General features: G+C 38.2%; 1 protein-coding gene across 2 annotated transcripts in view; it reads right to left on the bottom strand.

Moving 5' to 3' along the window:
- LOC145781946 (F-BAR domain only protein 2-like) overlaps positions 1–22,235 on the bottom strand; it is a 39,373-nt gene extending 17,138 nt beyond the window's left edge. Inside the window, exons 1-5 of one of the 2 annotated variants that reach the window (XM_082593645.1) lie at positions 22,218–22,235; positions 2,079–2,170; positions 1,344–1,418; positions 1,056–1,197; positions 282–434 (exon numbers count right to left, since the gene is read on the bottom strand). In XM_082593645.1, coding sequence (XP_082449771.1) covers positions 282–434; positions 1,056–1,197; positions 1,344–1,418; positions 2,079–2,131 — 423 coding nt within the window. In that variant the 5' untranslated portion in view covers positions 2,132–2,170; positions 22,218–22,235. Of the gene's footprint in view, positions 1–281; positions 435–1,055; positions 1,198–1,343; positions 1,419–2,078; positions 2,171–22,026; positions 22,056–22,217 lie in introns of those variants that run through there. The other variant, XM_082593646.1, reaches the window with a different exon arrangement.
- Positions 22,236–25,317: the final 3,082 nt, after the last annotated feature.

Here is a 25,317-nt window from a genome sequence, read left to right as displayed (position 1 = left end):
ACCTTTCAAACCAATCACTGTCTCAGTATCTTGTGAGTATGACCATGAAAGAATAAATATGCTGTAGTAATAGCCTACGACACTGATGTTTCCCAGACAGCAAAATCCGTCGTGTTTATATTGAATGAATGGGAAAATGACGAATTTTGCTGTCTGGGTCGCCACACAGCTAATAGAAGTACTTTGTATGTCGCTTCAACATCGCTAAGTGTTAGAAAAAGTACAATCGTCTAAGGTGGGTCATGGCTATGTAGATGTTGTTCAAGTGATGGAACACGGACCTTTTCTGTTTCTTTGGATAAAGCACCAGCTCGTTTGAGTCGTTCCGCTTCCACACAGAGCTGATGATACTTTTCTTTGCTTTTTTGAACAGCGGTCGTCGTGTTTTGTATGTGATGCAATGCGTCCGCTGTCCCGCTAAGCTCGTCTTTAACCTTGAATTGAAACACAAAAAACTTCAAAATACCGTAATAGATATTAAAACAAAACTATTCTAGTGAGAGATAACCTTGATTGTGCTCACACAGATGCTTTTTTGTATTAATGTGTTCAAAATGAAATTCACACTCAAGTACTTCTCGCAGTCATGTCCTGACACAGAGGATTGAACATGAACATATGTCAGCAACTACAAGCGCATCTTGAATCCCCAAACAGCAAATCAGTCGTTTTTTTTACACTGTAATGTAAAATTTTAATGCTGTTTACATTGTATTGTAAAAAACGACTGATTTGTTGTTTTGCACATTTTACACGATTTAACGTTGCAGACGATGAAACGATGCAAAAATGACAACGTTTGCTGGCTAAAAAGTGGAAAACTATTCTTGATGTGTAGACTGTAGAAGTGTTGTTTTAGTATTACCAGTGATCTATGATAGCCTATTACTGAGTTGTACAATTTGTTAGGCTGGCCTGTGAAGTGCCAATACACAACTTCAGGGCAAAACTTGGTTCATGATTTGTTAAGGTTACACCGCTACACTGCAAAGGTTACACTATACGGTACGTATAACACTGCAGTTACCGATATCAGCAATGGCACAAATTCTAACCTGTTTGTGTTTTCCTTTTTGTTCATCAAAATATTTAGAAAGATCTTTGATGATCTCATGAAGTTTATGAACCACATCCATGTGGCAACTTGATAGCTTTTCGGCCATGACTTTGAAAACATCAAACATTGGAGCAAAACTCCTAAGAAAACGACTTGTGTTTAGTAACTTTGTATCATTTAAATATAAAAGACATACAATAAAAACATCATGAAAAGAAATGCATTGCATAGCCTATTCATAAACTCTACACATCAAAAATTGCTGCTAAAAGTAAAATAAATTTACCCAACTGGACTTGAATTAGCAGCTTGCTTGGCTAGTTTTGTCAGGTTTTTTGCATACAGATCTTCAGAGTTTGCACTGAAAAAAAAAATCATTTTAAAAACATCACACTGCATTTTGTTTGAAACTAACAGTGAAGTATTACATTGCCTAAGACGAATAGTGAGAGGACTATGCATTATGCAATATTCTATGGCAAAACATGTCAGGCAATAACAACATAATTTGACCCAGTACAGCAATACAGCATCCATCCCAGATATGAATACATAGCCTATGTGTTGTTCTCAATGCATTATAATTTATAAAGTAAATTATTTCTGAGCTGCCAAATGCAGTTTTACTCTACCTGTAGCTTAATTTACTACTCTGTTTCTTTTTGTGCCTTTCCCTAATGTATTCAATCACTCCATTCAATCAAAAAACCACTCATACAAAGCGAATTTACTGGTTTCAAATACCGGTATATATAGTTTTGTGCAATTTTTATCATTAATAAAACTACAACTTTGATCAAATTAGTTTGACTTGGTCCAGTTACATGAGAGTTAGACACAATTTATTGTCATTCCCTGTTGGTAAATCAATCATTTTTACATCGATTCAATGTCTGCAGAATGTATGTAAAAAGGACTGATTTGCAGACTAGGCTGTAATGTTGCTCCTGCTGTAGAATAATGTTAAAGTAATCGTTAACATTAAAGTTATTTCAGTCTCCGGTACTGAAACTAAAACTACCTTTCTCTAATGAAGTCTTTGAGGCATGTCACAGAAGTTTGTCCATGCTTCATGTTATGGTACAGAACATCAAATCCTTGATTTTTGTCACCCTAAAAAAGAAAAAAAAATTGATTTGACTATTTAAGATAAAAAAACAAAATGCACACTCTTATTATCCAGATAGCAAAGCATCCAACACAAGTCTTGTAAAAAACCCGCGGTTCTAATTTGTAGTTGTCCTCTTGTTAAAGCAACTAAAATAACTTCACAGCATATCTGTTGAAACGCCAAGCTTGCAATACAAATTAAGCATACACTCAGAAGAATTCTTTGCCATTACATGCCAAGTTTCCAAACACAATTCTCACTCCAAGGATTAAATCATCTTTACCTAACTTTGTTTTATTATAACTTGTGGTCATCACATTTGGCCTAAATACGACAATGTTCCAACAACCTAAAATGTATTATACATAATATATATAATAGGGTGGGTCACGAAATGGACTTTTTCACCAAATCGAAAACCTCAAATGGTTATTTGAAAATAGGCCCCCAAAAAAGGTCTACTACTATTCGGTGAGTCCGATTCGGTGAGTTCCTAACCCTAAAACGGCAATGATAATAATTAGGCTACGGTACCCGATAATTTAAAAAAAAAATTGAAAAAAATCACCTAATAGGGACCGGACTCACCGAAACAGGCCATTCCGCCAAAAAACACTCCATGCCAAACCTGAGCTCATTTGGTCTAGGAATAGCTTGCGAAAATGCATTTGAAATTTCCCAAAAATCCTGATTTTTCAGGAAAAATGCCATTTACCATTTTTTCTCCAGAACTTGAAAAAAAAAATTCTGTCACACTATATTGATGAAATGCATGCCCTTATACAATTTAAATGTCATTGTACTCCTTTAAAGGTCAATTCAACTAGGATTATGTCTCAAAAGTACTTGCTTGAAAATGTGAAAAAAAAATCGAATATGCATGATGTCAAATACAATTGAAATTATATACTGCAGTGGATTATACTGTATGCTAGTGTGTATAAGCTAAAAGTAATTGATAAAATGCTTTATTGCAACACACATTTGAAGCATTTTTTCAATTGTTCGAAGTTTTGTAGCATTCAAGCTGAATTATATAGAAACAAATCATGCAAAAACATCTATAAAAGCAGTTCGGCTACAGTCAGTCAATTCATTCATCAATGGTTGATCCATTATAACTGCCACTTTGATGCACAAATGAAATGAAATCCTTCTTTGAATTGGATGTTGGATGAATGGCTCTTGAATTAAGCTTCAACAGAATTTGGCCCTTCCTACGATGATGTCCCAATACAACTTTGCTGGATTCGGTCACCAGTTTGACGGCTCGCTCGATGGACTGAGTATGGTTGTCAAATTTCCCAAAAAACAATCTTTGTTTGAGTATTTTTTGAATAGAAAAGTAACCCATATCTGCTGTCACCAGTGGTTCCATATGGTGCGGTTGAGACCAGTTACGGTAATTAAGTCCGAGTAATCTTTGGCATCAAAGTTGAGTTTCGATATACAGAATTGCCTTACTCGATCGTCTCAAAATGTAGAATCTCCACGGATATTCCTAATGATTTCCACCGCCTTTTCTCTTATGATTGGGTCTGGATCTGCAACCATGGCCAAGATCAAATTCTCACTATGAGCAGAGTAGGCGTTTCTTTCCAGGTATGGCCTAACTATGTCTTGTGAAGCCTTGGGAAGCAACTTAAACAGTTGGATTGCTTAAAAAACCATAATGGAGCATAGTTTGTGGGTCCACGACTTTTAGGCGCAGACAGTTAGGCGCTGGTCAGATAGGCGCACACACTGTGGCGTCTGGATATTTAGGTGCGGAGCACTGTGGCGCCCGTTCATTTAGGTGCTATTCCTGGTAAAGTCTGCAGATTGTATCAGCTTGGCAGGTAGGGCAATGCTTTTCACACAAAATGTCATATTGAACAGAAAAATATGTTGTTTTCTTAATGCGCGTGTGGAGATGAGGTGCGAGACAATGCTCTGCTACTCTTGATATTAGCACATCTCCAAAGGACATTTGCTATGCATCCTGAACACAGGTTGCAGCCAGATGGAACTTTACTTAATCTGTTATCTTTCGCAATTACTTCTACTCGAGATGGATTGGTCGTGTGGTGAGTTCCTGGGGTTTTTTTTTTCGCTGAGACTTTTTGGTCATTTGTCCGAAATGACTTGAAAAAATTCGGTCATTTTTTATTTATTTCGGTCATTTTTTCTGATAAAAATATTTTCTTTGAAGTAGCTGATACAAACGAAAATTTGCACTTCCTGACTAGCTACAACATTAAGTTTAGCTGAGAAACGTTGTCGTGTTTTATCTGAGAAAATTTAGAACAGACAAACGTTACTTCCAGTCTTAGAAATTAACATATTTTTACTTTTTCAAAAACATTGTTGAGGCCAAACGGCAAAAGTTGAAATTGCCTCGGCAATTGCATGTGAACGTTTATTACGAAAAAATTGTACCAAAACATGTAAAGCAAAAAATATACTAGAGTAGTCTATCACAACCACACTGTTTGATTTGTTGTGATGTAATAATATCAAAACTAGCGATAAAGCGAGCAACGCGATACGCACGCTGTTACAGTAATTAACGTTATATAACTCACGGGGGAAAAGTAAGTTAATTTTGGGTTGATTCAATGTTCGAGGCAACACAAATCGATTTAATTTTCCAGGCAGTTATATTGCGTAACAACAGTACCCAATAAGAAATTTACGTTTGTTTTACATTAATTCGACATCTAGTGACGTTGAATTATCATAAAATAACGTTAATTGCTTAACCAGGTACCGGAAACAAATTAATAGCTCCCCGAGAAAAGATTGCCTCGATTTACGTTTACACTAACATAATTTCGGCACAATTGAGATACCGCGAGCAACACAAAGTCGCGAGGCGCGATAAGGAGTAGATGCTTAAACTAATTTGACGTCTACTATCGTTGAATCAATGCAAATAGGATGATATTTTGATAAAAGATTCAATTCTCCCAGCTGGGCACGTGTCCAAGCGCCGGCGAAGTAACCCAAACAAAACATCCAGCAATAGTAAGAGTCTGGTGTAGTCCAAGAAAATTATATTTTTTGTATATAATCTTTTGGTCCTTACAAGCGCTCCTGTGGCCTCAGCATTTTTATTGCCAACGCTAATGCGCCATTCACGCATCTGCGTCTGCAATCACCTCGGCAAGTGCCGATTGCCCACGCTAATTTCGAAGACTGACTTCTGTATTTGCGTTATCACATAAAGTAAGACAAAAAATCGCACAGTGGTGCAAAAAGCTTCTTTGCAATCACTGAAATCGATTTGAGCGCGTACATATTTTTTCGGACATTTTGACCGAATTGACTATATTTTTTTCGGACATTTTGCTAAAAAATCGGTCAATGACCGATAAATGACCGAAAAAAAAACCCAGGCGAGTTCGCATGAGACAACGCTCTACTACATGAATACATTTCTATTTGCAATATGCACCCTGGCTACACGTTGCAAGCATAATGGTGCGACTTTTCTCGTTATTAAACCTAGTCTGGGTTTTGACGGAAAACTAAGTTACTCTTCACTCTAGCCTACCACCCGCTTGAATATAGGCTACGGTATATTTTTTGCTGATGTTTAGTGTAGTTATTATTTGACTCACTAAAAGTGATCTCAGTCATGTTCGGAAACTTGAATAATTTATTGATAAACCTGGACTAACAACAAATAAATGCCCAACACGCGCCACATTACAATACAATATATTTTTCTGTTCAATATAACATTTTGTGTGAAAAGCATTGCCGGTTTAAGCAGCTTCACTAACGGAAGCCGTGACATATTTTTCTGTTCAGTATAACATTTTGTGTGAAAAGCATTGCCCTACCTGCCAAGCTGATACAATCTGCAGACTTTACTAGGGATAGCACCAGTGGCGTAGCTAGGGAATGTGCCACCCGGGGCGGATTCAGATTTTGCCGCCCCTTCAAGAAAAAGCATGTGAAAATGAAATGCGTTTTTTTATCAGCACTGCAATACGCAACGTGCTATTTTCAATTTGTGGTGCAAAGTCAGACAAACGTACCATTATCAGTAGTGTAGCCAGGAATTGTGAAAGGGAGAGGTTTTGACGGCCGGCGGGTGAAGCCCGATGACGCACTCGCCGAAGACGACACTCATCGGCGGGGGGTCTGGGGGGCCTCCCCCAGAAAGTTTTGAAAAATTACTTTGAATTTGGTGCATTCTGAGAGCATTTTCAACAAAAATGTGGGTATGAATATTCCTGTAAAATGGTGCTGTCCGGTGGCATAGCAAAAGAATAAGATCATGTTTTCTTCGACATTTTTCGAAAATAAAGCTGAAGTCTTTATGTTTTCTTGTTGCTAATTCCTGACTGAGATATTTGAATGTTTGGTATTGGAAAAACTAGCTCTTTTAATGCAGTTTCGTTTAAAATTACAAACTTTTTTTTAGAGACATAGGTTGATTGCTTTTTTTTGCGAGATTATTACAGTTTTATTATTTATCAATTTTCTCCTTAGTTGATCCAAAAAACGACCTTCTTCCGGTAAGTCACTAACTTTTATGTTTTAAAGTTAACCCGAAGTTTAAAAAATGTAACGTCATAGACGTCATACATCTTAATGAGTGTCAGACAAAAAGCTTTGAGACAAAGAAGTTATTTTATTTCTGATATATTCAAGTTTTGTATAACGAATCACTGGAATCGGGTATAGGCTATAAAAGGTTAGTGCAATTTTTCACAGCTGTAGATATTGCGGTGTTTCCATCGACTGCACGAGTTAGCTGCATACCATGGATACTGAACAGTTGTAGAGCGGTCACACCCTGCTATATGAAAAGTCATTCGAATTATAAAGCATATGACACACAAGTTCTTTCTCATTTTAAAAGATAAAGCACCAGAATTGCTTTAACATGTCGAATTAGTAGAATCATGCTTACAGCTAACAGTAACAGCTATGAAGAATTCATCAACACAAGCAATAAGAATGCAAAAAATCATTGATACTGATGAAACTAAAGGGAAAAAGGAAGTCGACGAACCTTTTCACACATCTTGTTAATGACATCCTCAACAGTTGGGACCAATTTTCTATACAGATTAAGCAAAGCCAAATCATTTAATCGGTTTTCAGAGGTTGAATTTCTTAAATAAGTTTAAGTCTTCGAAGAGCAGAAAAAGATCTTTCGTTGGTGCAAGTGGTAGGCTAACTGGAAGAGTAGCCAGAATGCCGAGTAAAATATTAATGTTTGGAAACGTTGACTGCGGCAAAATGGCAATGCACTTACAGCACTTTTTGGCAAGCTGGTTTGGGAAGAATTGAAAAGACATCGATACCACATATACGCAGTTCAGATATAATAGCAAGGGCGTTTATACACGGCAGATCTGCTTCGTAAAATTCAAGGAGTGATTCAGTTCTCTCCATTTAGTTTTTCTCAAATGGGGGGGTTGAACCCCCAACCCTCCCCCCCCCTAGGCTACGCCACTGACCACTATAATTTAGTAATATACTGAATGCAAAAGCACAAAAACTGCTGCAGAATAAAAATAATCAATTTGTAACCTTTTACAAGGCTACCCAAGTTGTTTGTTTGTTTGTTTATCTTTATCCTGCATTGCGGGAAAGCGGACTTGAGTGCTATGCATCGGTGTACGCCTTCCGACATACACCTGACCCACGCTGCAGCCGACGGCAATGTCTGTTTCCGGTTGTCTACTTTACTTATGACTTAAATTTGGTACTACCCATTACTCGAAATCGATCACTAGGTAGAGGCAATTATCGTTAAGTTTCTTGCCCAGAGAAACAACAGCAAGTGCGGGTGGCTGGAGTCGAACATGCAGTAACAAGCATGTTTCCGCCTCTGCTTAATAAAGGCTAGTAGGAATTTTGTAACGTATTAAAAACATAACGGCAGAAAAATTCATGAAAATTTGAAACGTTGTTAGATGTTTAAGATGTTTTGAACGTTGCCATTCTGTTTGCTTTTATTTTTCGTGTACTTTTGCATTATCAAAAAAAAAAAAACGTTCTGTCTGAAAGTGCCGCCCCCCAGACGTGCCGCCCGAGGCGGACCGCCCCCCCCCTAGCTACGCCACTGGATAGCACCTAAATCAGGGGTCGGCAAACTGCGGCCTGCGGGCCAAATGCGGCCCGCGGACAATTTTTTTGCGGCCCTCGAACGATCTTACTTTTAGTGCATAAACTAAAGTTTCATCATTATGTACGCATGAATTTATTTTATATCATAACAATGTCTACTGTTTCTCGGCAGCCGATTTGTAGCAAGAATTGACAGCGATAGACACGTGTTTCGCCCATGAGGCTGGGCTCATCAGTATCGCACCGTATTCTGCCACAAATTTATTCGACCACCGCTTTACCAGTCAGTTTAACTCTTATCTTTGTGGAAACAAAGAAAGAGCCAACAAAACCAGCAGGCGCCAGGGCAGAGGACAATGTGAGTGCTCAGCCTTGTGCTGATAGCCGGGAAGAACGCCCCTTTCTTCACATTGTCCTCTGCCCTGGCGCCTGCTGGTTTTGTTGGCTCTTTCTTTGTTTCCACAAAGATAAGAGTTAAACTGACTGGTAAAGCGGTGGTCGAATAAATTTGTGGCAGAATACGGTGCGATACTGATGAGCCCAGCCTCATGGGCGAAACACGTGTCTATCGCTGTCAATTCTTGCTACAAATCGGCTGCCGAGAAACATATTGTTGATTGGATGGTCTGAATGGCTTAGCGTGGAAGCTACACCGTTATGGTTGGCAAATCGCAGCTGCTCGCTGAACTAGTGAGTGCTCAGCCTTGTGCTGATAGCCGGGAAGAACGCCCCTTTCTTCACAATGTCTACTGTTGTTAAAATAATCAACTTTGTTTTGGCAAGAGGCCTTAACCACAGCCAATTCGAAAGTTTATTTGAAGAGATGAATGCTGTGCATCAAGATCTGGTGCCTATTTTTGCGAGGTTGGATGGCTAAGTCGCAGTGCAATGTTACAACGGTTTTATGATTTGCGAAACGAAATAATGACTTTCTTGAAACAAAAGAATGCAGGTTTCGGCATTGATGAACTTAGTGATCCTGATTGGTTAACAGATTTAGCCTTTCTCACTGATTTCACTTCTCATATGAACAAGCTAAACTTACAACTACAAGGAAAGGAGCAATTTATTAATCAGATGTATGATCATATTACTGCCTTCGTAAACAATTAAGCTACGTCTTTGGGAAACTCAATTAATCAATTCCAACTTTGCTCATTTTCCCAGTTTTGGCCTTTGTAAACCTTCCAACCCTGATAAGTACATATCACTTATCGTTTCCACTAAAAGTAACTTTGAATCTCGATTTTGCAAGTTGAAAAATCAAAAAAACAGATTCCATTTATTTGCCTACCATTTTCAATGGATGTCAATACTATGCCACATAGATGCAAATGGAAATAATTGAACTTCAATCATCCAACATATTGAAGGCCAAATACGATTCAGTTCCAATTGACAACTTTTATAAAGAATATGTCCAGAAATCCACCTATCTTCATCTGTTGACAATGCAAAACGTGTAATGTGCATGTTTGGAAGCACATATTGCTGTGAGCAGCTTTTTTCAAAAATGAATTACGCAAAGAATAAACTTCGCACTCGCCTGTCAGATCGTCATTTGAATTACGTACCGAGTATTGCAAATATCATCAACAAAGTTGCAAGTTGATTTAAACACCTTGGCCATGACACAGAAACAACATCATCCTTCACATTGATAAATGATAAGTAAATAAAAACAATGCATTGCATTTTAATACGTGTTTGATAATAAATATGAAGCGGCAACAAACACGTCTCATAGTGCAATAGACACAGGAATAGGAGTTGCAGGTGCGCCATGATTTTAAGGATAATGTGGCGATTGTTTATAGGTTGAAATTTATGCGGCCCGCACGTTACCGGAAATTTGCAGATTTGGCCCAGTAGTACAGAAAGTTTGCCGATCCCTGACCTAAATGAACGGGCGCCACAGTGCTCCGCACCTAAATATCTAGACGCCACAGTGTGCGCACCTATTTCACCGGCGCCTAACTGTCTGCGCCTAAAAGACTTGCTCCCTAGTTTGTAACAATGAAATATGTGAGTGCCACGAGGTTGGCCTTCACATTACCAACAAGACAATGTTCACTAACGTACAACCGGAAAAATCTGGAGGCCAAAGTCAACCATCGAGCATGGTTTAAGGGGCCGATCTTGATGCTCTCGAGTCGGGCTGGTACAGATCCATTTCGAATAGCTGCCCAAACATCATAACTTACAGATGTCGTTGATCATTAGGGTGGGCCGTTTTTGACTTTTTTTCGAAATTCAAAAACGGCTAGTCATAAAAAGTGGCACATGCATGAAAAAATTACGTGTGCAAAATTTCATCAGTTTGGGGGTGCATCTTCTGCCCCCGCAGGGGGGTCAAACTTTCAATTTTTTGAAAAAAATGGGAAATTTCACTTTCCGTTTTAACATATTTTTTTTTTTTTTTTTTTTACTGGCTAGTTATAAATTGTAAGTGGGATGTACCCAGAACTTTCCTATGTAAAGGCATGTTCGAAGCTTAAGGTTTACTGCCCCCGCATCGACGACCAAAATGCTGACTTTTCACCAATTTGAAATGCTATTTTGTCATTGCTCAATAAACAAACTTGTCGCAAAAGGGCGAGATGGTGTTAACGCTGTACGCTCATTTATGTTCTGTCCGCTACCTTTGCAGGATGATACGAACTGACAAACTATAAGACGTAATCTTGCTTAAATTAAAAGCAATAGTAGGCTACGTTTGATCAGTTGCAGCTATAAAACGCAATCCTATAGTTTACTTCCGAATAAAAGCAATATGATCTGCAGGTTCCGTAAATGGAATGTACTGTACAGTTCCACGTGAATTGTTACCATGATTTTGTTAACACAAATTTGTCATTTACAAACCATTAAACGTTCACTTGATATGCTACTACAGAACCACATACAAGAGTAAACTTTGTTTGACAGCAATGTAACGATAAAAAAGAACTTGTGTTAGCAAAAAAAAACGAAATTGTGTCAAAAATACAGCAAACAACAAGGTCTTTTAGCCAGTTCCTTAGATTTTGCTCAAATTTAGTTCTGGCTGAAGTCTAATGAATCATAAAATCTTGTTTTGACTGGAACCTAGGAATTTTTTTTCCTTGATTGTAATATTGCTTTAATGTAGGCTACCTATCTCTTTCAACGCTATCCACCACATGTGATGAGCATCTGTTGTGTGTGGCAGAGAAAACGTAGAAAACAACTGTTGTGAAGGCATCTTTGTTTTGATGTGCCTTTTTATCACATTGCTGTCAACACCACGCGTCGCTGGGGGTTCCGTAACTGGAATATTTTGCCAGTCTATCATGTCAAAGTAACGTTCGGAACTGAACTGCAATATTGACAGGGTGAATTTTTGCTGACGAGTGCTGTGAGGTGATAATATTCTTGAATTGAAAATTCTTCTCCATCCTATAGTTCCCTTACATACTCTTTGGTATAATATATGATTGCAATCAAAATGTTTTCAGAATGGGCATAAAACGCATTCCTTTATATTTCTTTGTTGAGGATATTGCGACCTTTATTCGATAGCTTCTGAGCAGAGAGTAGAATTTTAAAGAAATGTTTTTGGCCATTGGTGAAATTGCTTTTCTTTTTAATGGCAAACCATACTGGAATATAAACATTCATAATATAGTCCACACGTCCACCAATACAGCTGACGGTTCGTTAGATGCAACATATAAACGTAGAATTCTATTGGCTGTGTTCAACCATCTTGAGTGGTTCATCATACCTGGACTCCTATATGCGAAATGAATTGATATATCTCCACTTTTCACTGCTCTGTGCATGTGTAAAAGATATTTTTGGTCAGTGCTGAGGTCATTTTCATCAGTTTCAATCTCTGGTGCCGGAACTGCTTTATATTTTACAACATCTGGTTGTGTGACAGTGGATAGCTGCTTTATAATGGGCCCAGTGAAGCTATCAGGTCTGCTAGTATTGCCATATCTTTTATAAGATGCCTAAGAGGCAATTCATTACTATGGAGTAGGCATATTAACCATTAAAGTAGCTTTTGGAAATGATCTTCCAGGAGCTTTATCACGACGCCTTTTTGATCTGTGTTTATTGCGGTTCCATCGCATCCAATTGCCATTACATTATCGTAGCTAATTTTATTGGATCCAAGATATTCAAGAATCCCGGTAGCTATTGACACGGTAGCCACTTTAACAAGTCGAAATTCTGACACTGAAATTGACTAGAATGAAACCGCTAACCAATCATAAGCTACGGTTTAAGTGACGTAAAAAATGGCGAAAAGAAGATGATAGAAAGCAAATTAAGTGATGGATTTTTTGTCAGCTGGTTGGCTTAGGGGTTAGGGCTAGAAATAGTCATTTCATTGACGCGTGTTCGATTCTCACCACTGCTATTGCTCTTTTTCTTCTGTAATTACCAAATAAAGTTCAAAACAAGCATTAACTCTCTGGATGAGTGCTAGAAGGGTCACAATTGGACGGTAGCCTCTTATAACACGTTCTGATTGGTTGGCGGTTGCATTGTAGTCAATTTCAGTGGCAGAATTTCGACTTGTTAAAGTGGCTACCTATTGACACATTAGATCAGTTGGCTACAGTAAAATGACCATTGAAATGAAAACTTGGCTCCTCAAGTAAAGTATTGTGGCCGAGTGGTTAGCGCGTTGGGCTCGCAGTCGAGAGCCTGCATGTTCGACTCCAGCCACCCGCACTTGCTGTTGTTTCTTTGAGCAAGAAACTTTATGATAATTGCCTCTACCCAGTGATCGATTTCGAGTAATGGGTAGTACCAAATTTAAGTCATAAGCAGAGTAGACAACCGGTAACAGACATTGCAGTCGGCTGCAGCGTGGGTCAGGTGTACGTCGGAAGGCGTACACCGATGCATAGCGCTCAAGTCCGCTTTCCCACAATGCAGGATAAAGATAATAAAACAAATCAAAAAAAATATTGTGCTCTTCAACTGCGAAATGTTTTCGAAGTCGCCCGGCAATTTCATTTTGTTTGATGGTTTAATCTTTTCGGCCATCAAAATATATGCTTTGCAAATTTATGCACATGATAGGCCTACTTTCCATTTGAGTTGCGACTCTCCTCGGAAAACGTTTAAAATTAAATTTTGTGGCCGATTTATCATGTTTATCAATCACCATTATGCGAGTTGTTCTTTGATCAAGAAGGAACTGTTGTTCTGTAACAGGGACACGATTTTCCTGCGGGCAAGTAGGCTACATTGCAGAAAATTGGAACACTCAGGCTACAACAATCGATTTCAAATATTTTTGCTTTGCAGATGCTTTCATTTGGTTCAAATTTTGCTGAAATTTAGGCCCACCTCTAGAATTTGACTTCAAAACGTTATTCATTTTTTTTTTGTAACTCTTTATCATAAATATGCACTGGTGTTCGTACCTCATTCGTATAATCTTGCAAAGTTAATGGACAGAACATAAATGAGCGTACAGCGTTAACACCATCTCGCCCTTTTGCGACAAGTTTGTTTATTGAGCAATGACAAAATAGCATCTCAAATTGGTGAAAATTCAGCATTTTGGTCGTCGATGCGGGGGCAGTAAACCTTAAGCTTCGAACATGCCTTTACATAGGAAAGTTCTGGGTACATCCCACTTACAACTTATAACTAGCCAGTAAAAAAATTATAAAAAAAAATATGTTAAAGCGGAAAGTGAAATTTTCCTTTTTTTTCAAAAAATTGAAAGTTTGACCCCTCTGCGGGGGCAGAAGATGCACCCACAAACTGATGAAATTTTGCACACGTAAGTTTTTCATGCATGTGCCACTTTTTATGACTAGCCGTTTTTGAATTTCGAAAAAAAGTCAAAAACGGCCCACCCTATTGATCATCCGATAAATCATGGACAATTTCTTGAGGTAGTTCTCGGATAGGTGGAGAATTTTCGATCGGTTAGAAATTAGTATCTATAGGTAGGTATTTAGCAGATTTACAGAGCTGTCGAGTAGGTCCCTTAAATGATCTATCACCGATAGCATCTTCATCAAGTTTGATAAAAAGATGCCGGAATGGCAACTCATTGGTTTGCAGCCTACATCAGCCAGACAAGCCAATGGTCCAAATGCTTTTCTAATGATGCGATAACCTCGCCAATCGCCAAGCATTTCAATGTTAACATTTGTTGAGTCACATCCGATGAACTCAAACTGGTCAGCCAATTTTTTTTCCTTTTAGGGCAGCCGATAAGGATTGCTGAATGTCCTTACTCTGTTTGCTTTGAGGGGTGAAGTGAGTGAGATACCTGCTACCAGGCTGTTTCACTACAGAATAATGTTCCTCTTTGGTCGTGGAAAGAGTGTTTGATCTTTACGGCCATCAAAAAACACACCCTGGATCAAAGCTGGGCACACTGCGATGGAATTGCAATTCACATCTTCATTTCTAAGATATTTCTTATCTCTTTGGATTTTATTCTTATCAATTATTTGTGAAGTATCATCTTCCGTTACGATGCCGAGATCAACTAAGAGAGCGGTGCATATCGCAGCTGTTGCTCGAATGGACACACCATATTTTTCACTTTAGCATATAGTATTTTCAAAAATCTTCTTTTGTCCAAGCCAATCGAGAACTTGATACGTTTTCGGCATTGACAGTTCTGGCACATCAGCAACAACATCCCCAAATGAAGATGTAACAGAGGAATCAATAGACGACGAGTCATCGGTATCATCAGTATTAGTAGAATCTCCCTGAATGTATCTAGATCCTTAGGTATATGATGCAACATTGCATAATTTAGCAATTTCTTCACATTTTAAAGTAGTTTGTGACATGATCATGAAGTGAATTGTGATCTTTAAAAGGGTATAGTGGTATCTAAAATGTATAAGGAGATGTATTTCACCAGTATTGGATTACACAATATATAATTGTTTTTAAGTTCTGGATAAAAAATGATAATGCCGTTTTCGCCCAAAAGTCTGGATTTTTGGGAAATTTCAAATGCATTTTCGCAAGCTGTTTCGGGTCCAAATCATCTCAGATTTGGCATGGAGTATTTTTTCGGACCTATTTTCACATCCATTTGAGGTTTTCAAATTGGTGAAAAGTCCGTTTCGCGACCCACCCTAATATATAACCTACATCTATTTACAGCAAAAACTAACACAAAAAATTTCTACAGTATCAAAGGTTTCATGTGAGATAACAATCACTAGGTGCAAAACTGATTCAAATAAACTGTAAAGTGAACAGTGAACATAATATGAAACATAAGGTACTGTAACGCGGAACTTTTGCATGTCAATTTTTGCTATAAATGGTTTTGGCTCTGCTTGAGCTGCATTGAACACTTTATACACAGGTGCTGCATTTCTGAAATAACCTAGGGCAGGGGTCACTAACTGGCAGCCCGCCTCGCTATTATGTGTGGCCGCGGAAGGTATCAGCGTACAAGTAAAACCAAAAATACTTTTCTGGAGAAGTTATGAGCATGAAGGCAAAAAATACTTTCCGGGAAACATATTTTTGCTTTGCATACAATTCCACTGACCGACCAATCAGATTGTACTTCTAGGTGGGGGTTGCTTAAAGTTATTCCAATGCGATGTCCAGCCACACTGTCCCAGTGGTTGATTAAAATGCATACAAAGTGGAATTATTATGCATATGAAAATATTTAGCTTAGTACAGCAAAATGTTGTTAATCAACAATTCTTGCCATGCTGATAAGCACCGCAAGTGACAGTTGTCTAATTAAAGAAAGACGGTTTTATAGACTCTCACAAAAAGGATAAAAAACCAACTCATTGCTTGTTTAGAGGAAATACTGTTCATGAGTTACGATAGAAACGTTTTTTTGGTGATTTCCACAAGCGTTTGTTTCATGGTGCCTGGCTTCTTTCTCCTTGTTATTGGAGCCTATTTTTTGCTGATATGTTAGCAGGTCACTATTGTTGCCTGTATTGCAATGTGTCAAACATTTCCTTGTTTACTGAAACTGTTAATTGCAAGATATCTTTTGTGAAGCAAAGTGACAACACCACCCTTGCTTGGCGATGAATATTCTGATGAAACCGCTCGCCTCGCTATAAGTGCACAAAACAAGTGGCCTCATTTATTAGGCATTATTAAAGGGTCCACGTCTGTTAGGCGCAGACAGTTAGGCGCCAGTCAAATAGGCGCGCGCACTGTTGCATCAGGATATTTAGGTGCGGAGCACTGTGGCACCCCTTCATTTTGGTGCTATTCCTAATAAAGTCTTCATATTGTATCAGCTCAGCTTTGGCAAAACCTAGTCGTGGTTTTGACGGAAAACTAAGGTACTATTTACTCAAGCTTACCACCTGCTTGAATATAGGCTACGGTATATTTTTACTGATGTTTAGTGTACGGTAGTTATTATTTGATTTAACTAAAAGTGAACTCAGTCATGTTCAGAAACTTGAATAATTTATTGATAAAGCTTTCGCCGACGCAAACCTGGACTTACAACAAATAAATGCTGAACATGCGCATTAAAAAAAAAAACATATTTTCTGTTCAATATAACATTTTGTGTGAAAAGCATTGCCGGTTTAAGCAGCTTCACTCACTGAAGCCATGACTAACAACAAATAAATGCACGCGCATTAACAAAACAACATATTTTCTGTTCAATATAACATTTTGTGTGAAAACCATTGCCCTACCTGCCAGTCCTGCCAAGCTGATACAATCTGCAGACTTTACTAGGAATAGCACCTCAATATTCTGACGCCACAGTGTGCGTGACTATTTGACCGGCGACTAACTGTCTGCGCCTAAAAGACTTGCTCCCTTGTTAAAGAAGTCAAAAGCGTTGTTAAAGGAGTTTGGCTTGGCAGTAGCAGTGTTCGACTAATTTTGTTGCTGCAGTATTCTAAGATAAATATTAACAACATGTAACGCTGGATACGAAATGCATTCTTTTCTAGTATAAGAGTGATCCTACCAAAAATGTTATTAGAGTGCGGCCTGCCACAGCTTTTCTTAGTGCCAAAGTGGCCTGCATGCAAAAAAGGTTGGTGACCCCTGATCTAGGGTAATAAAAATTTTAAGATTTTATTTAAATTTTGTTGGCAACATCTTTAACATCTTCATACTAATATCATATGAAACAATCTTTATCTAGTACGGTATCATGCAATAAATGCTTTTTTGTTGGATCTTGTTAGATTCTGTGTTTCCCAGCCAACAAACCAATCTTTTTTACATTGATTCAATGACAGCAAACATTAAATTATTGTTGAAAAAGACTGATTTGCTGGCCAGGGAGCTTGGTGTGTAAAATTTTTCTCTGAATAGTATAAAGTTGCCAAATACCAATGTAACTTTTAAATTATATATATTTTGCTTTAAACAACTGTGTTATTATATTAAGAAGCTCAACGGATGCTTACACCTACACCAGATCCTCAAGATCATTCATCTAAAAGATGCCTCAAAGCAAAGCAGCTATATAATATATCTACATTCTACAAGATCTTTTGCATTACACACAATAGTTGTGAAATCAACCATAAATTAATATTATATATAGAGCTCGACCGATATCAGTTTTTCAGGCCGATACCGATATTTATGAAATTTTTAGGCCAATACCGATATATATCAACTACGAAAAATTTGTTACCAACAAAGTTATTAAGCAACAAACCAGTTCAAGAAAGTTCATGCATTGGTTGCTGTAATGGAAAAATCATTCTTAACACTAATCACAAAAAAAACACCAATCAAATGCAACATTGTTTTGTTTTCAATTCAATATTCAAAGTAGAGGGCTTTTTAAAAGGCTTTCATCGGACCAACGACGTGCGCTTGAAGAGTCAAAGCTCCGTGCCACCGAACGAGGTCGTGTGGCTTCTTGCGTCACAATGCTCTGGGCACGAATCGGAAAACTTCTACAATGACGCTACTATTTTCTTCTGTGCAAAGTTTCACTAGGCTTTTTTTCTTTGGGTTTATTTTTGCGTGTTATGTGAGCAAAAGTTAAAATTTCCCTGGGCCTTTTCTTTCTTACTGTAATACCAAAACTCGACAAATTTTGCTGCATCTTGCTGTAATAGCCTACTCGTATAATCTAATTTTGTAAGCAAAAGCAACTTTGCCTTATCAATATCACTCGGAAATCAAAGGTACCCATGATATTAAAAGGACCCAACTTTTTGCTTTTTTTAATTTCAACCCATGTTTCACATTAAATACCTCCCAATCCCTTTAATATTTTGTGCTGAAATTTTCTCAGTTCATAGAAAATCCTGTAAACACCATTTCTACCAAATTTCAGCCAAAATAAATCAAAAATGGGGTCTTGGCAAGGTTTCAAAATTTTGGAAAATTTTAGCCGAAAGCTACAAAATGGCCAACTTTGGATGTCGATGACCTTTGACCTTTTAGAGTGACAATGTGAATGATGTTGTTTTTTAAATATTTGGCAAAAGTACTATCACCTGTAAAAAATTTGGGTTGTTACCTAATTTAAGTCAGCAGTAATAGGGCCTCAAACATGGCCAAAAATATAAAAATTGTGCCCCCTCGGCAGACCCCTCCCAAACTAAATGCCTCATAAATGTCATATTTCTCAATAAATTTCACTCAAATTTTACAGGTGTTCATCATATAGGATAGTGAAAAGGTGTGTAAAATAATTTAAGCAAAATCGGAAAGGTTGAATTTCTTGACTGTGTGAATTGACACGGAATGGCCCGACATTGTGACGTAAGACTTGAAATAAGTTGCGCGTGGTTAGTGTAGAAGTACACTAGTACTCCCATCAATTCTTCGCGAAGAATTCACCTTTATTACGCTGATTCAATGTCATTAATCGTTGAAGCAATGTATAACTCAAAAGTTTTCCTGCTTGAATGGAAGCTAAGGTTAATACAGTATTAACATTTTCTAGATGCGCGCACTAGAATGGGCGGGAAATTATATTCTCGCAACAATTGTTCGTGCTATGCAAGCACGTTTGAGCAACTTGCGTTTCTTCTAAAGGCATGTATGGCTGGTTTTGACTGTGCTTTTGCTGGCCAATGGTTATCGGCGAAAAATAGCCGATACAATATATCGGCTAACCGATATATCGGTCGAGCTCTAATTATATATAATTACAACGAAAAAACTTCACACTTTAAATTCAACCTTGAAGTGTTCAATAATATTCCACATTGATCAGTCAAAACTGTCTCAATAAACCAACATTGCTTCAGACAGAGGACAAACATTGAAAAAAGTTGTCACAAAACTTAAAAGTGGTTAAATTGGATTTTTCATGCTGACAGAAAATCCATAAACATTAAAAGTACGGTATTAGCCTATATAACATGACTAAAAATAAACGAGAAATATCTAATCGTCAACTTCAAACTTTTCACAGTGCAATATCACAAAAACCTGAAATTATGTTGAAGAACAAAGCTTGAGAATTACACATGCATTGATTTTTGTTTGTAACATCATCACGCTGTAAGCATTTTGATTTTGAAATTTATTACCATCAACTATTCAGATGCCTATTTATTTAAGGGTGAGTCAAAAAGTGATGCAATTTTTGCTACTGGTACAGTAGTAGTACCGTACTCTTATTGATGAACAATTTATCTTTTGCTGAACTGTGGAGAGAATGAATAAGAAGCATTTTGTAAAATGCAAGGATTGTATATTGCTTTTAGATGTTATCAACATAAAGTTACATATCCAGGTCAGTTTATTTTAGTTCGTAATGTGATAATCAGTTTATAATGACACGAAAATTTTACACTATCACCTACCGTACTCTATATATGAATTAATTATGTATTCACGGATAATTCCTTGAAAATTAAATGGAGTAAAGGGCTTTTACAACACATTTTTATCAACAATCGCTTCAATAATATGGCATCAAATTGTGCTATATACTTTACAGAATATTATGATACAATTTTGGTAAAGAGGTCACTTTCTTCAACCACAGACATATACAACCAAGCAACCACACGGCATTTAACATAATCCATTAAAATTGAACATAAACTATAAGCTACAAACGTTTTCGGCCCACACGTTATCGACCATACACATGATCAATAGTATCATTGTAGATATGATAAGCAGTTATTTTTTGTCACTTGATAAGGGCTAACGTGTGTATGGCCAAAAACGTTTGTAGCTTATAGTTTATGTTCAATTTTAATGGATTATGTTAAATGCCGTGTGGTTGCTTGGTTGTATATTTCTGTAGAATATTATGACATGAACATTCAAAAAAAAATAACTTGAAGCCATTACCAATACAATTAAAAAAACTTGCATTGCTTTTTGCCTCACCTATATCACTCAGTCAAAACTACTTCTTAACATTATAAAATTATCCAAGTTCAACTTGCACATGCGTCTAACAAGCCCTTAAAAAAGCTATATTTTTTAAAGAGTAAACTTTAAAAACAAAAGCCTTAAATTCACTATGTATGTATAATGTATATATTTATGAAATATATGCTATTAGCATATAATCAACAAATAGTAAAGTTCAACTCAATCAGGAGCATGGCTTCAGCCTCCAATTGCATATTAATACCATACCATTAATTTTGTTTGAATGAGTGCACAATTCGTTCAACAATTACATTTTCTTTTCTTTGATTACAGGTACATGTGTCTCATAGTTATATACAACACATACAACTGATAAACAGTTTTCAGGCCTCGAAATTCACGGCGGACATGGCGGTCATGTCCGCCGTCACAGCATGTGATGTCCGCGGGAAGTACCATCTAGATCGGTCATATTTGTCCGCCGAGAAATAACATAGGAACTAGCGATACAAATGGTCATTGCATAGCACGAACGTCGAACAATTGTTGCGACTTGCGAGAATATAATTTCTCGCGCATCTAGAAAATTAAAATACTGTATGATATCCTCAGCTTCCATTCAAGCAGGAAAACTTTCCATTTTTACGTTGCTTCAACGATTGATGACATCGAATCAGCGTAACAAAGGTTAATTCTTCGCTAAGAATCGATATGAGTACGGTACGATTTTTCTACAGCAATCACGCGCAACTTAGTTCAAGTCTTACGTCACAATGTCTGGCTTTGATCTCCGTGTAATATTGATAAGGCAAGGTTGGTTACAAAATTAGATTATACGAGTAGGCTATTACAGCAAGATGCAGCAAAATTTGTTAAGTTTTGGTATTACGTACAGTAAGAAAAAAAAAACGTCCAGGGAAAATTCACTTTCGCTCACATGACACGCAAAAATAAACTTAGAAAAAAATCCTAGTGAAACTTTACACAGCAGAAAATGGTAGCGTTAGTGTAGAAGTTTTCCGATTCGTGTCCAGAGTATTGTGACGCAAGAAGCTACACAACCTCGTTCGGTAGAAGTTAATCAGATATGCGACGTATTAAGCAGCTACACGGCGCTTTGACTCTTCAAACGCACGTCGTTGGTCTTTTCAAATGGCGAAGAATTATCAAGATAAACTGATTAAGCATGGCGATTGACGCTAAAACTCGTGTGTCCGCCGTGAGACTTAATTTGTCCGCCGAGATAGCTGCTCAGACCGGACACGTTTGTCCGCCATCAACAAAAACGAATTTCGAGGCCTGGTTTTTAAAGAATAAGTGCAAATAAGTATAGGCCCTAGTGCAAGTGTCGGTTAATCTGGAACTACATCAATACCAGCTACATATTATATCTGCAAAAATAATCTAACAAAAAAGAATGATACTGTGAAGATGAGGCAAACTGGAAAAAGTAATTGAAAACCAGTGCAGTCAAACAACATACAACTACATCACTCACTTGAACATCTTGAGAAGAGCCAGTTTTTGAAGAACTCCACTTGTAAACAACAACTAAGTTATCAATTGATAAAGATGCAACAAAAAATCTACTGTTGTTTGGCCAGTCTTATTGGAAAGTACGAAAACGAACTTTTCCAACATTTTTACAACTCATCATTTATAAGATAGAAAATTGCAAACAATACATACCCAAAAATGTTGTTCAAAATATTGGTTATTGACCTCATCAGGCAGTGTAGTCGGCCCAAATGTAAAACCATCAAGTAAATCCACAGCCATTTTAATCCTTTCAAGCAATAGCAAACAAACTCAAAGGTACAATAACTTATCACACTGCACTTTTATCTATTCTAAATAATGTGAGAGCTTAATATTAATAAAGTTGTTTCCTGGTGATACAATATCGGAGTGCAATAAATTATTATTATTTGAAAACAATAAGCATATCAAAAAAGGTTAAGTGTTTTATATAACAAACTTTTCATAAACAAAAATATTTGTAGCTAGGGCTAGGCCTACCTCATACCAGGCCAACAATGGCTGCAATTTTTGCACTATTATGGTACCAATCACATGTTTTATGTGAAACCCCAGTTTTGCTAACTGACTTGGTACGACATACCCTGTAGGTAAAACTCTGTTGAATACCATACCTCAAAAAGTATAAGAGTGAAGCTTATGAATCACTTCTCCATAGCACAGCATACAGAGCTGATCTGAAACAAAAAACTAGGCTAAGGTTCTATCAATTCTAAAAATCACAAGGCCTAAACTGTTTCCAGCTTTTACCAAAGGTTAACAAAAACCAACACTTCAAATATGCTTTAATCACAGCGTGTATTCAATAATATTTGTTTGTTTTTGTTTTATTATCTTTATCCTGCATTGCCGGAAAGCGGACTTGAGCGCTATGCATCGCATCGGTGTATGCCTTCCGAGTTCCGACGTACACCTGACCACGCTGCAGCCAACTGCAATGTTTGTTTCCGGTTGTCTACTCTACTTATGACTTAAATTTGGTACTACCCATTACTCGAAATCGATCACTGGGTAGAGGCAATTATGGTAAAGTTTCTTGCCCAGAGAAACAACAGCAAGTGAGAGTGGCTGGAGTCGAACATGCAGGCTCTCGACTGCGAGCCCAACGCGCTAACCACTCGGCCACTGCTGCCGACATGAGCACAAGTGAAAGGTCTATAAAGTTGAAAATTGGACTAAGTAAAGTAGGTGCTACCCTAGCCTTGGTTGATCCGAAAGCCCACAAAAGAAGTGAAAAGTGAAAACTGCATAAAATGGGGAAATGGTATGTTGATTGTGGAGTCCGCTTTTCCGCCGATAACTCCATATGATTTGTTGGGTGGTTTTAAATCTTTATCCTCGGACTGACAGAGAGAAAAACCTTTTATTTTGTCTGCTGCAAAAATATAAACCGGTACAAATATATTCAACAACAGACAGCAAACAAACATAACATGACAACAACAACATGATAACTGTAACAACTGTAACATAACACTAACAAAACAAAAATGACATAAACAAACATGACATCCCCTTGATAGGTTATTTCTGGTAGTTTCGCATACTTGTAGAGGCTTTTGACGAAGGGCCGGTTACCGACATTGACAGAGTGAAATTTTCCGATTGTCGAAGTCTTGTTTCTTGAATTATTCTATACATTTATCCCTGTAGGCTATACATTAAGTGCCGCTGAATGGAGAGCAGTCCTTAGAATGCGTTGCTCAAGCGCACTCCCCGAGAGTAGAACCAGCGCCACTTGATCTTGAAGCTTCTTCGTTCACGAAGTCACGCGCTGACCAACTGAGTTATCGGGGCGAAAACTCTATACCTCTATACTCGGAACACTTGATTGTTTGAATCTTTATCTTCGGACTGAGAAAGCCTGGCAGTTTTCCATAATTGCAGAGGCTTTAAACCGCTAACGCAAGACCAGTCAACGCAATTTACAATAAATTATTCGCCCCGTTAGCTCAGTGGTTAAGCGCCGGACACAACATTAAGCGCCGTTTGTTCGGCTCTTGGGATGTTGGTTGCTTGACTATGAATCTTTATCCTCGGACTGACAAAGCCTTTTTAGGTTATTGCTTGTAGTTTCGCATAGGCCTACTTGTAAAGGCTCTTGAGTCTTGATACAGGGCCGGTTACCGAGATTGACAGAGTGAAGTTTTCCGATTGTTGAAGTCTTGTTGCCTGGAAATTATTCCATCCATTTGGTGCCGCTAGCCAACTGAGCTAACGGGGCGGACGCTTAACCAACTATAAGATAGAAAAAAATCCCAGGAAGGTGGGTTATTGTCAGCTCCGATAGCTCAGTTGGTTAGCCCGTGACTTCGTGGACGAAGAGGTTTCAAGATCAAGCGGCGCTGATTCGACTCCGGGGAGTGCGCTTAAGCAACGCATTCTAAGGAATGCAATAAGATGCCCATAAGATGCGCTTAAGCAACGCATTCTAAGACAGCAATAAGATGCCCAAGCAAGTTTCACATGCCCAAAGCTGACAGTGTGAACACTTGAGACAGCCTTCTTTTGTTGAACTCGCAGCAAAATAATCATCTCCACACACAGCACAAACAGGCTCTTTTTTGTGATTTGATCGTTTCAAAACTGTTTATGTTTTAATAACCCACGTTAATGGGACGACAAATGGACGACAAATGGCTCCTCGTGCCCCATCCTGTGAGTACCATCTGCTTTCAACCAGATGAGAAACGAAATTTGTCAACAAAGAGCACCAGGAAGGCACAGCTGCAAGGGGCAATTGATAAGTTCAGACGCTCCACCATTCTGCAGCTCAACATAGAAGGCTACACAACAAGCAAGACCAAAGTTGTGGAGCAGCTTGCCCATACCAACCGGGCACTCGTCATCCTCCTCCAGGAGACCCACTGCACTTCTGCAGATAGGCTAGCTATTCCCAACTACACGCTAGCCGGGTCTACCGTACTTTAAGCAGGAAGCACGGCATTGCCACGTTTGTGCATGAGAGCCTGAAGTGGACGTTTGTCGACCAATCTCCAACTGATGCCGACATTGAGTGGGTGTGCATATGTATCTCAGACTACAACATCGTCAACATCTACAAGCCCCCACCCTCGCGAATGCCATCATCCCTTCCAACGTTCCCCTCCCCCAGTCTCTACGCTGGCGACTTCAACTGCCAGCACATCGACTGGAGCTACAACAACACAAGCAGCGACGGAGAATTGCTGGCTGATTGGCCTCTACAAACCATCTTGCCCTTCTATTCAACCCAAAGGAACCAGCCAGT

Source organism: Aplidium turbinatum, chromosome 13, assembly GCF_918807975.1.
Source record: "Aplidium turbinatum chromosome 13, kaAplTurb1.1, whole genome shotgun sequence".
Classification (NCBI taxonomy): Eukaryota; Metazoa; Chordata; class Ascidiacea; order Aplousobranchia; family Polyclinidae; genus Aplidium; species Aplidium turbinatum.
This window is presented reverse-complemented; position numbering and strand designations above follow the sequence as displayed.